This window comes from Monodelphis domestica, chromosome 5, assembly GCF_027887165.1.
Source record: "Monodelphis domestica isolate mMonDom1 chromosome 5, mMonDom1.pri, whole genome shotgun sequence".
NCBI lineage: Eukaryota > Metazoa > Chordata > Mammalia > Didelphimorphia > Didelphidae > Monodelphis > Monodelphis domestica.
In genome coordinates this window covers 316,913,524-316,927,189 of record NC_077231.1, presented here as the reverse complement: position 1 = coordinate 316,927,189, position 13,666 = coordinate 316,913,524, and the positions used below count along the sequence as shown (strand labels likewise).

Sequence of the window (13,666 nt, the reverse complement as noted above, 5' to 3'; positions counted from 1 at the left end):
TCCAGCCGCAGCCCCAGAGCCCCGGAACCCTAAGTCGGTTCTCCTTTCAGCGGGTGCCTCCATCCAGCAGTTGGAGGCTGAATCAGTACCGACATTCCAGGCTCTTCTCCCCACCCCCACTCCCCGCTTTCAAACGGCAATTGATTAGTCTCAGCTTTTCCAAACCAGAGCCGATCGGTTTCCCAGGATCAAACAAACGGCCCTCGGTGTGGTGCGAGTAGGGGAAGGAGAGGGAGGAGAGAGAGAGACCAGAAAGGGGAGGTGGAGACTGAGGACGTCGAGGACAAGAGCCCTGTTCCTCGTCCCTCGTCTCTAAGTGCCCCCAGAGCAAAGGGAGGACTGCGGGGAGGCGCGGGAGGCCTCCGGAGAACCCGGAGAGAAGTCTCTGAGCCTGATCCGCCTTGCCACTGCTGCCGCGCCCGGAACAAAGCAGCTCGCGCCTTCCGCGAGCCTTGCAGACAACACATATTTAAGCCGAAAAACATACAGAAACGAGGAAGGTGATTGATCCTGGCGTTACTCTACTGCCTTCAAGTCTTTTCCTTCCTTGGCTAAAGCAGGCGTGGCCGGGTTTGCAAGTTGTACATCTGTTCCCTTCACGTGACATTTTCAGAAAAGCTCAAACATCTGGTCAAAATAAACCTACCTGTTTCACTTTTCAAATGTCAGGCTCCCTTCACCTCTGAGGCTTTCTTTCTACCCGCACTCCCCCCCCCCCCGCCCTCACGTCTACACACACACACACACACACATGTCTACACACATGTCTACACACACACGTCTACACTGAAACACGTCTACACACACCGGGCCTCCATTCTGGTGCTCTCTGGAGCTGAGGGAGTTTTGCTGCTGGCCACCCCTTGCCCTCCCCTGCGGCTGTTCTGCCAGGGTCTCTAGCGATCACCTCCCTACTTTTTCCTCCTTATTCTCTAAGCCTCCAAACTCTGACCTGACTGGGCCAGGCCAAGAAGGGCAGTATCTAAACCTAAGATTAGTATATGCTGGATATTTGGGTTCTGGATAAACTATATGGAGAGGAAACACCGTAAAGATCCGGGCATCAGTTTAAAAGTTTACAAATTTGTCTCTCCTGCTTTCCCAATTAATGAAACCCTAGTCTGGAATTATTATTGCTTTCCAAGCTATGGCTACTAACTTTGTAGGAGAGAGAGATCGAGGGATAGAAGCAAAGAGGAAAGGAGGGAAGGAGAAAGGAGAGAGAGACATTCAGACAGACAGAGATTCTTCCTCTCCTGTCTTTTTCTTTTCTCCATTTTACCCTTCTCTTCCCTTCCCTCCCCTTCTTTTTCCTCTCCTCCCCTCCCCTCCCCTCCCTTCTCCTCTCCTCTCCTCTCCTCTCCTCTCCTCTCCTCTCCTCTCCTCTCCTCTCCTCTCCTCTCCTCTCCTCTCCTCTCCTCTCCTCTCTTCTCCTCTCTCTCTTCTCTCCTTTTCTCTCCTCTCCTCTCTGCTCCTCTTCCCTTTTCTTTGCCTTTCTAATTCTGCTCACTCATTTCTGATCAGATCACCTTCAGAAATACTCGGACCCATCCCTAGAAATTAATTAGAAGACCAAAAAAATACCCGACGTTTGCTACGAGGCATTTCCAGAACTAAGCTGCAGCCAAGTTCAACCTGCCTACTTTCACGCTATAGTTTGACTTTTATTCACGGAATCAGATATTTATTATCCGGACTTTATAAAATCACTGGGATCTCTTCCAAAGGCTTATCGCCTGGTCCTTATAAAATGGGAGGGGGCTGTTTTCTACAAAAGGGGGGTGGGCTTTTGTGCAAGTGAATATAACCTTCTCCACCTTCAAGTGACCTGCCACATGCTCCTTCCTATTTTATAGACATCTGGGAATTCCATACATGCCTTAAACTCCAATTACACACCTTCTTCAAAGGACACGTGCTTTGATTTGCCAAGAACACTAAGGGGGCTACAGTCGCAGGAGCCCTTGCAAAAGTTTTAAGTTTTTTTTTTTCCTTTTTAAGTATCCTGTGCAGTGTTTACTGGGGTGAGATTCCAAGGCGGTGGGGGGACCTAGAGAGGCGCTGGATTTCAAACTGTAAAGTCTCTGGTTACAAAGGATTGTGCAGTTTTAACAAACCGCGGACGAACTCACTGCCTTTGAGAAATCTACCCAAAGACCCTTTTCCTTCGCCTGTCAGGTCTCAGAATGCATCCTGGAAGAAGAAATTTGGAATATCGGAGCACAAAACCTTGGAAGAAGTCCACGAAGTTCCTTTCGTTATGCAAATAGGTCCGAGGTAGGATTGTGACTGCAAATCCTGTGGCAGAGGTGAGCCTTTGCTTGCTTGCTGCTTCCCAGCGGACCACTGTGACCGCCTGCTCTATTCTGGGGTTCTGAGCTCTCCAGGAAGTGGCTGAAAGAAGGATACTGGTCCTCACCCCCACCCCAAAGAATCCTGTAGGCTTTCTGCCCCTCACACAGCTCTGTCATGAGACCGGTGTCCCTCCTAGGCTACCTCCACAGCCCACCCTATTCTCCCCCCCCCCTCCGCCAGTACCCCCCCCCCCCCGCAGGTGAGCCTTTAGTAATCCCGGAATTTTGTTTGGGTTTCCCTAAAGTTTGTTCCCTGCGGGTTTGTTTGTTTTCCTGAAAATTACAGATTCAGGGAAAACCGCCTGACATCATGAGAGCGGGACAAACGCTCACTTTGAAAGATTCCTGGGCAGGACTTCAAGTGAAATCATATGCCTGAGAAGAATTTGATACTGGACTAGAGAAAATAGCTAGTTCTGAGTTTGCCAAACCATGGAATGTGCAAAATTTTCCTTATTTATTTATTTAATTCCCCCCCTCAACCCCCCCGCCCCCCAGGCAAAATATCCTTTGAAATACATATACATGATCAATTCGAACTGGAAACGGAAAGAATCAGAATCTCATTCCAGCATGGAGATAGGAACAAAGTAACCCAACAGATCTGGTCTCTTAAAGGAGAAACGAAATAACTAAGTGCATCGATTGGGAGCATCTCAACCCTGTCTTTTTCTAGCTCTATATATACCTCCAACTATTTAGAAAGTGCTGTCAGTTTTGTCAGTCAAACTCTGGCAATAAATAAATAAAGGAAAACAACTTGGTAAAAACTTAATCTGTGATTTCTTCTCCATAAAACCAAACAAACGCACGATAAACAGGATTATACGTCCACAGTCCTTGACAGTGAGATGAGAAATCAATAAGTCCGCAGTTTAGGTTCATTTCACTTGAAAAGTGGCTCTCATTCCCAGAAGAAAATTTCATAGTTTTCCTCAATAATGCTGACTTTAATGTAATGGATTTGGGCTGAACTGCAAAAAGTCTAGACCCAGGCAAGCACCAAATAGAAAATGAAGAGGATCGGGCTTGTATTCCTCAAACTGACTCAGCTTAATTGATTAAAAAACAAAAGTGAATGATTACAGTAATAGCAGAAAAAGACGCTAGTGTCTTAACTCCTGTTATGAAAAAAAAAATAGGCTTGCGATTTATTGCAGGCAAAAATGGTTAGCTGATAAAAAGAATACTTAGTAAGCAGAAAATTGTATTTAATACGTAATATTTTCCCACAATTACTTCCCATAAATGGCAGCAAGGAGTCCTGCAATGAATTGAGAGCTTTGTGTTATCTAAGCTTTGCCACTGACTAGGTATATGGCCTTAGGCAAGTCATTTCATTCTTGGTGGGCCTTACTTTCCTCTTCTGTAGAAAAAGATTTCTGAAGTCTCTCTGAAACAATGATAATGCTTTTTTCTCTTGTCTTTTATGTTCTCCCTTCTCCTTTTTTAAAAGTTCAAAGTGGGAGCTATTCAGTGTTTTCTAACTATTTTATAACCTTTTTTTTTCCTCTGTAAAAAATTGGGGTCTCTTTTCCCCAAATTCTCCTTCTTTAAATAAATATTGGGAGATGAAAAAGAACAATAAAAACATTAAATTAAAAAAATAAAGATAAAGATAAATTTCTATGTTTTCTGGACTGGTAAATCTCTCTGATAATTTATATGAAGACATTGGAAATATCAAATATTCAGAACTGAAGAGATCAGGGCAACTCTTTTATGGAAAACTGAGGGAAAGAGAAATTAGAAAGTGCCCAGTCATAAGCTCAACTCATTTCCCCCTTTCTCTTCAAATACTTCCTTCCTCCTCCATCCCCACTTCCTCCTCCTTTCTGATGTTTAAGGCCAACACAATCTAAGTCCGATTTTCAAAGTCTGCCCCCTACTATAATGCCAACAAATCTAGTGTGTTTCCTGTTGGAAGCCAGTATCTAAAAGATTCTGGGTGAGAAATGCACCAAACCATTTTAGGTGGGCTGTGGATGGTAATTCAAAGATTGGGAAACCAAAACAATCAGGCACTCAAGTCACCTCCAACCTGAGCCCCGAAAACCGATCTGTTTTGAATAAACACATGGGACTTGCCTGAGACATGGCCTGCATCTGTGCAGCAGAAGCCAGAGATAGCCTGTGACTCTAATCACTTTTCTGGGTAATAAAATTCAATACAAGTCTCTCAGTTAGAAACTAAACAATATAAACAATCCTTTTCCTAATGTATTAATAGCCAGCCAGGCCTATACCTTACTGTTACCCTACCACCAGCAGCCATATGGAATAAAAATCAAATATATTTCCCAGGCACTTTGCTTTGAGGTTAATCTGGGAGTGGAGAAAAATATAAATAAAGTCTTTGGAATTAAATTTCGCTAAGTGCCTAAAAATGATGATTTGATTAGAAATGATGAGTCACAACTTCTTTAACCTTTGCCTATCTTATTAATATGTCAGATCATTTTTTTGGTTTTCAATATTATTCTTTGACACAGTTGAAGGTACTTTAGTGATATAGGCAGGCCCTAGTCCAATAATTAATGGACATCTTAATGTGAAAATGGCTTTAATTTTGAATTTTTTGATTGCGCTAATTGAGAATATCATCTCAGCAAAAATGATGATTTCCAATTTCTTATTATTCATTAAAATATGTCTAACTGCATTCAAATGCTATGCCTTTGTGAATCTTTTCATATACATGCCCCCTTCTTTAAACTTTTTTTTCCTAAAACATGCACAAATGAAGAGAGAAGACTACAGAAATCTCCTAATTTACCGAAGACTATAGTTCCAATTCTATTCTTCTTCCTAAAAAGCAATTGCATTCCAGGTTCAAGGTGGTCATTCCTAGACCTATCACTGTTCTAAGATACGTTTGAAAGGTATATAAAATAAATTACTTTCCCCCCAAATCTAAGAAACACTTCAGCAGAGTAATAGTGAAGCTTTCTTAGAAATAACATACTGTTTCTATCACTAGATCCTTTATTTGCTCTTTTCTCTGGTTTGTTTATATCAATAGGACCTCCCCCCTTTCTCCTGGGTGTTTTTACAGTAAAAGAAACAAGTATCTAATTCCAGCTTAATACTGAATTAAACAACAACAACAAAAAGAATATGGTCCAAACTTAAAGGTTCTTAAAACTTCAATCATATTCATTTATTGCAGAAAAATAATATACAGTGATATTTACAAAACAATCATAAAAATATGAATGCACTTAGACACCAGATCTATTTGCATTTTAACATGGGTCATCAATAAATAAATAGAATGTCGATTGATTTTTTTTTAGTCTAGTTTTTTTGTGTTTTTTTTTTCCTCAGAGGAACAAGTTTTAAAGAAAGAAGAGAAGTATCTGGGCCAGGTGTGTGTAAAACAGTTTGAGCCCAGAGTTTTGTTTTGTTTTTGCCTATTTCCCCCCTTTTTAATTTTTCTTTTCATTTCCTCTGATTGTTACCATTTTAAAATGGAGCCCATTCACAGGAGTACCTTTCCTTTCTGTGGCTGGCAGGCACAACCTCTTGAGAATGCATGCATGGAAAAATAAAAATTTAAAAAAAAAAACATTCTTCGTCAAATTAAAAAAAAAAACGACAACAACCTTTCAGACTTCTATCAGAATGTAGAGGTGTGAGGACGGCTTGCCCGCTGCCCAGCTGGGAGGCCTTGTCCAAAGCCCCTGGTCTCTTAATGGCTCCCCATGCTTGGATGCTTTGGATTTGAGAATAGTTCTTGCAATTTTCAAGACAATCCTTGGCGTTCTGTAATTCTTATCTCTATTTGTAATTATCCCGCTCCAGAGTCTCTAGACTGTTCATTTTCTCCTTCTCTGGAAGCAATGCCATCTGTAAAAATCCAGAGGTGGGAAAAATCTGGGTTATGTTATCGTGGCTCAAATTCCTCTTGGGAGTTTATATCTAATAGTGCTTTATTTGTTTGTTTGTTTGTTTATTTTAATAAATACTGACATTTAACCTACCTCAGTGGAAAAAAAGAAGAGCTTTTAACAACCTGGAAGGATTAAGGCAAGAGGAAATGGGTGGGTGGAAGGAAAAGAAAAATGTGTGTGTGTAGGGGGTGGAATTTGGGAGTTTACAAGAAGTAAGGAGAGAAACAAAGTCTAGAGGTTGAGTCTGAAACCCGGGAGCTCGCCGGCCGGGGAATCTATCCCAGTTGGAAACCTAGGAATTTTAGGCTGTAAGGTTCTGGAGAGGTTGTCTAGGCAGTGAAGATCTAGGCTGGAGGGATTTTGGAGATCATTCAACCTCATTTCTTATCCCTGTTTGGCCTCTCCTCCTATCTATAAATGTGTTTGCGTGTACCTGTGCCTTGGTGTCCCCTCAGTCTTTATACCAGGACTGAGTGAATGCCCCCGTGCGTGTCTGTTTCTGTCTGTGTGTCTCTCACAATCACACACACACAGTCACACACACACATATAAACGCGCGCGTGTGTGTGTGGGCGCGCGCGACACACACACACACACACACAAACAGAGAGGCATGCACATCATCTAATCTCAGTCCTTTAGCCTCGTCAGTTGTACCCTGGGGAGAAGACAGAAAAAGTCCGGGAGGGTGGCAGGAGCCAGGGGCTGCGGCCCCGTTCCCGGAGGGGCACAGAATGATTCCTAGGTCAATTTGGTGAGGGGAGGTGGCCTGCAGAGGAGTGGGAGTGGGGGCAAGGCCTCCATCTGGCCCTTACCTGGGTCTCACGGCCTGCCCGAGCCGAGTGGCGGCCGCTGCCGCTAGTGGGACGCCGACATGGACCAGGCTCCCTCCATGCGCCACACGGAGAAGGCGTAGCTGAGGCGCTCGTGGGCCACGTAGCTGCAACTGGCCATCTTCGAGTCGAGCTCATCGCTCTGCAGGACCTGGTAGAGGAAGTCGATGTACCTGGCGGCCAGCTTGAGAGTCTGGATCTTGCTCAGCTTGTCCGAGGGCAGCGTAGGGATGATTTTGCGCAGCGCTGCGAACGCCTCATTAAGCGACTGAGTGCGCTGCCGCTCGCGCACGTTGGCCATGACCCGCTGGGTCTGCAGCTCCTCGTAGGACTGGGGGCTGCCGCCGCCGCTGCTGCTGCCCCCGCCCCCTCCGGCCCCGCCGCCCGCGCCGGCCGACTTCTTGCCCCGCTTGCCTTGGGCTGGACTGCCCGGGTCGTCCCCTGCTCCTCCTCCGCCGCCGCCGCCCGCGCCGCCTCCGCCCGCTCCGGCGCCTCCGCCGCTGCCTCCGCCCGCGCCGCCTCCTCCGCTCCTCCGGCTGGACCTTCGCTTACGCCCCCCGCGTTTGCCGCCCACACTAGGCTGCTGCCGGTCGGGCTCTTCCTCGCTGTTGCTCAGGCTGTCGTCGGCTGGGGAGACTGGCGAGCTGGACACGTCCTGCATCATCTCTTGGGCCACGATGCGGGACTCGCGAGCCCGGGGGGGGGGGCCAAGGGCAGGGAAGGCTGGGGGGAGGGGAGGGGGGAGAGGCCAGAGGCGTGCCTTAACCCGCCAGCTTCGTGGCCCCCGGTGGCCCCCCGAGTTCTGCCCGGCCGCCTGTCGGGGCTCAGCTCCGGGTGGTTGCTGTCGCTGCGCGCCCTGCTAGAACTCAAGCGTCGGCGGCCAGAGCCCAGAGAAGGAGGGAGGAAAAGGGTGCGGGGGAGGGGACAGGGAGGGAGGGGGAAGTGCAGGGCACTTCGAGGTCTCCAAAGGAAGCAAACGCTGGCGATCGCCACGGCCGCCCCGTTCTCGCCGGGTCGCTGGGCGCGCTGCTTCCCTCAGAGTCCAGAGAAGTGGATGGGAGTTGGGGGAAGGTTGCGTCCGGAGAGGCTCTTATAGCTCCTACGGGCCCTAGGCCGGGGCAGCCGCCGCGCTATTGGTCAGACGCGGGGAGGAGGGACTTTGCGGAGTTGGGGAGGCAAATTTCCGCTTTCTGCGCCCCCCGCCCCCCTCCCCGTCCTCCTCTCTGCGCTCCCTTCCCCGCCCCCCAGCTCTCCTTCCCGGCCGAGCCATTCTTCTTCCAGAGCCATTCAAACGGGATTCAGCCTTCTCAGGACTGGAGGCCCGGCCCCTCTTCCCGCCTACTTCTTCTCCCCCCCCCTTCCCCCCTCCTCTTTCTCCTCCCTCCTCTCCATTCCCCCCGGGCTGCGGAGCTACCCTGTGCTGCCTTTACCCCAGAACCAACACCCCAGGCCCCAAATGCTCACTGCTTCTCCTGCTGGTGCCAGACAACCCTGGCTCGGTTGGCCCACGAAGCGGCTGACCCAGTTCAGTTAGTTCCTCTCTGGTCTCCCATTTCTCCTTGAGCTGCAAGTGGACAGTTTAGGATCCCCTTGGGCCAGAAAAGAGTGCTTTTGAGAGGTGGATGGAAAGTCAGGAGTCACCTCAGAAGTACCGATGGCTTCCCCCTTGGCAACGCGAAATGACCCGGCACCCTTCGTGAGCCTGCGGGGCCCTGGTAATGCGGCTGGCACAGACAACCGCAGATCCCTTAGGCGTTTCCAGGACCAGGACCAGCATCTCTGCTACAGGCACGCTTTTCATCCTTCAGAAACAGAAAGAAGCAACCCCTCTTATTACTTACCAGGTGAACCTTCTGTGCCTGAGAGCCCACAAGCCCAGCAGAAGCAGCAGCAGCCCTTCCAAAGTGGAAGGCAGGAGACAAGACTTCCTAAAGAGGAAGGCCCAAGGGGGTAGAGAGCCTGAAGCTGCAGCGGTCCTTTGCTGGCAGGAGACTGACACTAGAAGGCCACACTAAAACCTAAGCCCCTTCACCCCCTCCCCCACCCCACCCCAGCAGGTGGCGTGTTCCTTTAAATCTCAGATCCACAAAGAGTGCAGTTGGATTCCTTGGAAGATCACGTGGTCCCCCCTTTAAAAATCCGCTGAATTCCCCCCCACACACCCACACCCATTGAGGGTGATCTCCCTTTCCCACACATGCTCCCATATTCTCTCTTACATAGGCATGTGACTTAAAGGACAAACAGTCTCAAGCATCTCTGCAAGAAGAGAAAAACCCAATAAAGAGAAGGGGGGATGCTGCAACCTTGGAACATGGGAACAATTGGGGCGAGTGTGTATGTGCTGGGGCAAAGCATGGATAACCCTGAGGAGACATTCTTGGAAAGACATAACCAAATGCCATCTCATTTTAGATCGGATCAATGGAGCAAAGCTTCCTCAGTACTTGAAAGTTAATTTAATTTTAAAGAAACCCACTGGTCCAGCAGTGGCCAGGGACCCCGAAGAATCTTTCCTTGGTTCTCCCACTTTTCTTTCTTTGAAAGGGAGTGGGGGAAACGCCCTTAGGCACTTTTGAAAACCCCAAAGAAATTGACGTTTCAACTTTCTTGGCTCTTTTCAGAAAGCTGGCTTGGGAGTGAAAGTCCTCACTTTCCTGAGGAATGGGATTGGGGAGATGGAGGCTGGGTTGGGGATCCAGCCAAGGCTAGTCCAGCAGTGTAGACACGTGGCTGCTGTCCCCCATTGAAATCCTCAGCAAACTCCCTCAGCCTTGGGAGCTGTGCTGGTTTGGGGGAAGGAAAATTAAGTTGTCTAAGATTCCTCTGGGTCAACGGATGGAGAAGAAACTGTTGGAGAAGGCCTGGAGGACAGGGGGAGAAGAATCTCACTTGCAGGGAAATTAAAGCACTACCCAGTCTCCTTTGATTAGCCCCTAATGCCTGAAATGCTTATTCTTTAAAATACACGACTAGTTCAACTCACTGTGATCATGCCAACTGAATTGTTCCCCCAAAGGGCAGTGTAATGATTCGCTGTAGTGCACGGTCAGGGGGTGAGGGGAGGGAGCAATTCTTATTGGCCTAGGCTTTGTCCCCAGAGTACCCAAATTTTAGTGAAAAGAAAGCCTGTTAGGACCAACCTCAGACGCCCGCTGAAGGCTTTAGCAGTCTGGGGAAACAGAAATTAGGGCCTCCAACACGGCAATCTTGGAGTTCTCCTACACTCTCAGGAATCCGCAAGTCTAGAACATTCATTCCTAGCTCAATTCAGCTACAGCTTTGGAGAGTACGATCTAACAACCCCAGATATCCGTCCCAGGCTCTCGGAGGACTGAATCAGTTAGTTGTTGGCTTCAACGAAAGCATACCATTTTCTTTTTGTCTCTTACCTCCTATCACCCCAAATTTAAAAACAAAAACAAAACAAACAAAGAAAACAAAGAAACGTATAGAAAGAATAAAATAGTGCAAGGAAGGAAGGAGAAAGAAAAGCTAGAGAGAAAGCTACGGAAAATGAGTAAATAAATATAAAGGAAGGAAGGAAGACGAGAGAACGAGAAAGTGAGAGATCTTAAAAAAAAATTTTTTTTTGATTGTTGCCCTTGTGATTCCTGGATCAGAGAGTGAGGGTTGCGGACTGCCCTAGGAAGGGGCAGGGCAGAAAGGCGGGCTAAATGGAATCGAAATGTTACCTGTACAAGGGCACAATGTCGGTGAAGAGGGAGAGGAACAGTGAAAAATGAACCAGTTCAAAGTCTGGACGGGATCTCGCAGCTTCCTTAAAAAAGGCAGAAGCCCTCCTTAGGAGACCGTCATTTCTGTGACAGCTTTTGAACCAGTCGGGGAGACTTAAGCTTCTCCCTCCCTGGGTATTGGCCTTCCAGGAGCTGCAGCAAAGCTCCGGTTCCACCGGACCCTGTCTGGGACGAGTGGGCACCTCTCTGGCTCAGGCCACGCACCCTTTCCTTTGGTGGCCAACGGACCTCGCAACATCCTGAAGATCAGAGAGGCTGCTGACCTGAGTCCCTCCTTCCCACTGCCAGGGTTAGAGAGCCAGGCCAGGCCTCCGGCAAATTTAATGCTTTTACTGCCCTGGGTCCGCCCGGGTGGGGACCTGAGAGGATTCTGAACTAGCCCCCCAGTCAGTCTCGCTCTGTGAACTCTGCACTGAAAGGTTCCAGGAGAGGGCACTCCCCACCCCAGAGCCTCCCGGCTCTAGTGCCTGTTTTCTGCAGGGCAAGGGTGTGCCATCTCCCTCTGTCCCCTAGGCTGCCCATCAAAGCCCTCCGCACTGAAGACACTGACTCGTGTTTGAATTCACCCGCATGTCCTAGAGTGAGAGCCGGCCCAAAGGTCCCGCTTCTTGACCGCCAGGCAGAATCCAATGCTGTGGCCGTCCCTGCGGCGGTTAGCAGAGTCACTGTGAAAAACTCCAGGTGTGAAGAAAAAGTCCCTGCGCCTGGACCCCCTCATTCGGCTACTTCGAGCAGCCTCCGGGACGTTTGCCTTCAGAGACCTCCCCCTCTGCTGCCTCAACCATCAATCCAATTAGCGACTTGTAGAGACTCCCTATGCGGCACTAAGCTGGGAGTGGTGTGGAATCACTCACTCTCTTTGTGTTTGATTTCTATTTACTGCAGAAAGATGGGGCAGCCCCCATCCCTTACACCTCTATGTACACGCTGTTTTCCACCAAGAAAGGAAAGCCCACTGAGGGCAGCGAGTGCGTACTGTGTGGATCAAGAGCCCAGAGTGTGCCCTATTGCATTCATTCTATGCTAGGGGGCTGTTTGATTGCGCAGAATCAAACTCGGTTGGGTTTTGGAAATCTCCACAGTTTGGAGCACATAAAAATTCCTTTGGCTGCTTTTATCTTACTTTTATTTATTCATTCATTTATCTGGCTATCCATTCATTCTTCCATTCATTTATTTGCTTATATGTAATTTATTTAAGTTAAACACACGGAGAAGTCCCCTTTCTTGTCCTAACTCGAGAGACAGTTTAGGAAGTTCTTTTTTCCAATTTCGTCCCCAGATACTTACTAGTTTCGGGGCTTTAAGCAAAGAGCTTAGCCCCTCTCTGCCTCAGTTTCTTCATCTTTAATATGAAACAGTTGGAACTGAGATAAGGTACTTTTTCATCCCTGAGGCTATGCGCTTATAAAAAGGGAGATGTTTGGGTTTTTTAAATGCAGACTATTCTTCCCCCAATCCTATTTCCCCCCCTGTACTCCTATTCATTCTCCCCCATAAATCAAAACCAACTTTGGGATCAGACAGCAAACTTGGCTTATTTGCAGTCCCCAGGGAGGAGCAGTGTTTGTTGGCCCAGCGAAGGTCTGAAGAAAACAAAACAAAACAGGAAAGACGGAATTAGAAATTAAGAAATCTGCCCCGGACACCACGACTACGTTTGCGGGCAGCGCCTTTGCAGCGTGCCATGAGGATGCCTGGCATCCTCAGAACAGCCTGAGGACTTCACCTGCAGGCCTGGGGAGAAAGGGGATGGGATTCTGGCAGAACCTCTGGTGAGTAGAGCTGGCAGACTCATCTGGAGTGCACAGGGTAATTCTTAGCCTTTCCCGCTGCTTTCGAGGTGTTCACTGGGCCCAGGCCAGAGGAAGAACACCTCTTCTTCCCAGGTGGCACAGGAACATTGATTCCCTCCGGGATGCTCTGTGATTGGGGGAGGGCGCCCAGAAGCATTCTCAAATTGAGATCCGAGCTGTCTTTAGGTTATGACAGTGACCCTGCTAGGTAAGGGAGGTTCGCTGGAGGTGGGATGGGGTAAGGATAGGTGCAGGGCCCTGGGTTTCTTACCAAGATTAGTTATTGAGGAAGTATCCCCTTTAGTGTCTGAGGCTGGATCCGCAATCGATCTTATTAATACTATTGAAGAAATCAGTTCCCTCTTTCCTTTTCAGAATTAGGAATGGGAAAATTGGGAATGGGAAAACCTCTTAATTTTTATCTATTTCGCTCATTTTGCAGGTATAACAACACAAAGTACGAAAATTCACATTCCTTATAAAAATTTGGATAAGAGGTGGACAGATATATTGCCCCATCTTTTGTGATGGCTAGAATTAAGGGACAAAAAGTATGAGCTCTTTTAGCTGCCTTCCTCCCTCTGGCCCTCCCTCCCTCTGTTCCCCTCTCCCCACTCCCTCCCTCCTTTCCTTCCTCCCTCTTTCCTTCTCTCCCTCCTTCCTTCCTTCTTCCTTCCTTCCTTCTTTCCTTCCTTCCTTTCTTCCTCCTTCCTTCTTTCCTTCCTTCCTTCCTTCCTTCCTTCCTTCCTTCCTTCCTTCCTTCCTTCCTTCCCCTCCCTCTTTTTTCCCTAATTATAAATTCAAAAATAAGTGAAATATTGAGAGCTACCTCCTAGTCACTACCACTGAGTGTGTTATCTTGAACAAGTAACATTTAAATTTCTCCTACACCTCTGAAGTCAGCTCTCACCTTACCTATTTCAGGGAATGTTGGAGAAATTATAGAGATAACGGAGATAAGTTCGATTTGTTATAAATATTCATTCTTCATCACATTTGTTATTGCACTGATCCATCACTTCTGGCAGCCTC

At 47.9% G+C, this 13,666-nt stretch overlaps 1 protein-coding gene across 1 annotated transcript; it reads right to left on the bottom strand.

Annotated features, from left to right (window-relative positions):
- Positions 1-5,482: 5,482 nt before the first annotated feature.
- On the bottom strand, positions 5,483-8,282 carry TWIST1 (twist family bHLH transcription factor 1). Its single transcript, XM_056800540.1, has 2 exons — positions 7,063-8,282; positions 5,483-6,203 (listed from the first exon to the last, which is right to left on the bottom strand). Exon 1 carries the CDS (start codon positions 7,742-7,744, stop codon positions 7,106-7,108), a length of 639 nt encoding a protein of 212 aa, XP_056656518.1. The 5' UTR covers positions 7,745-8,282; the 3' UTR covers positions 5,483-6,203; positions 7,063-7,105.
- Positions 8,283-13,666: the final 5,384 nt, after the last annotated feature.

Bases quoted from the DNA above. Each gene is read 5' to 3' on its own strand.
- TWIST1 (XM_056800540.1), bottom strand. From the start codon at position 7,744: ATGATGCAGGACGTGTCCAGCTCGCCAGTCTCCCCAGCCGACGACAGC.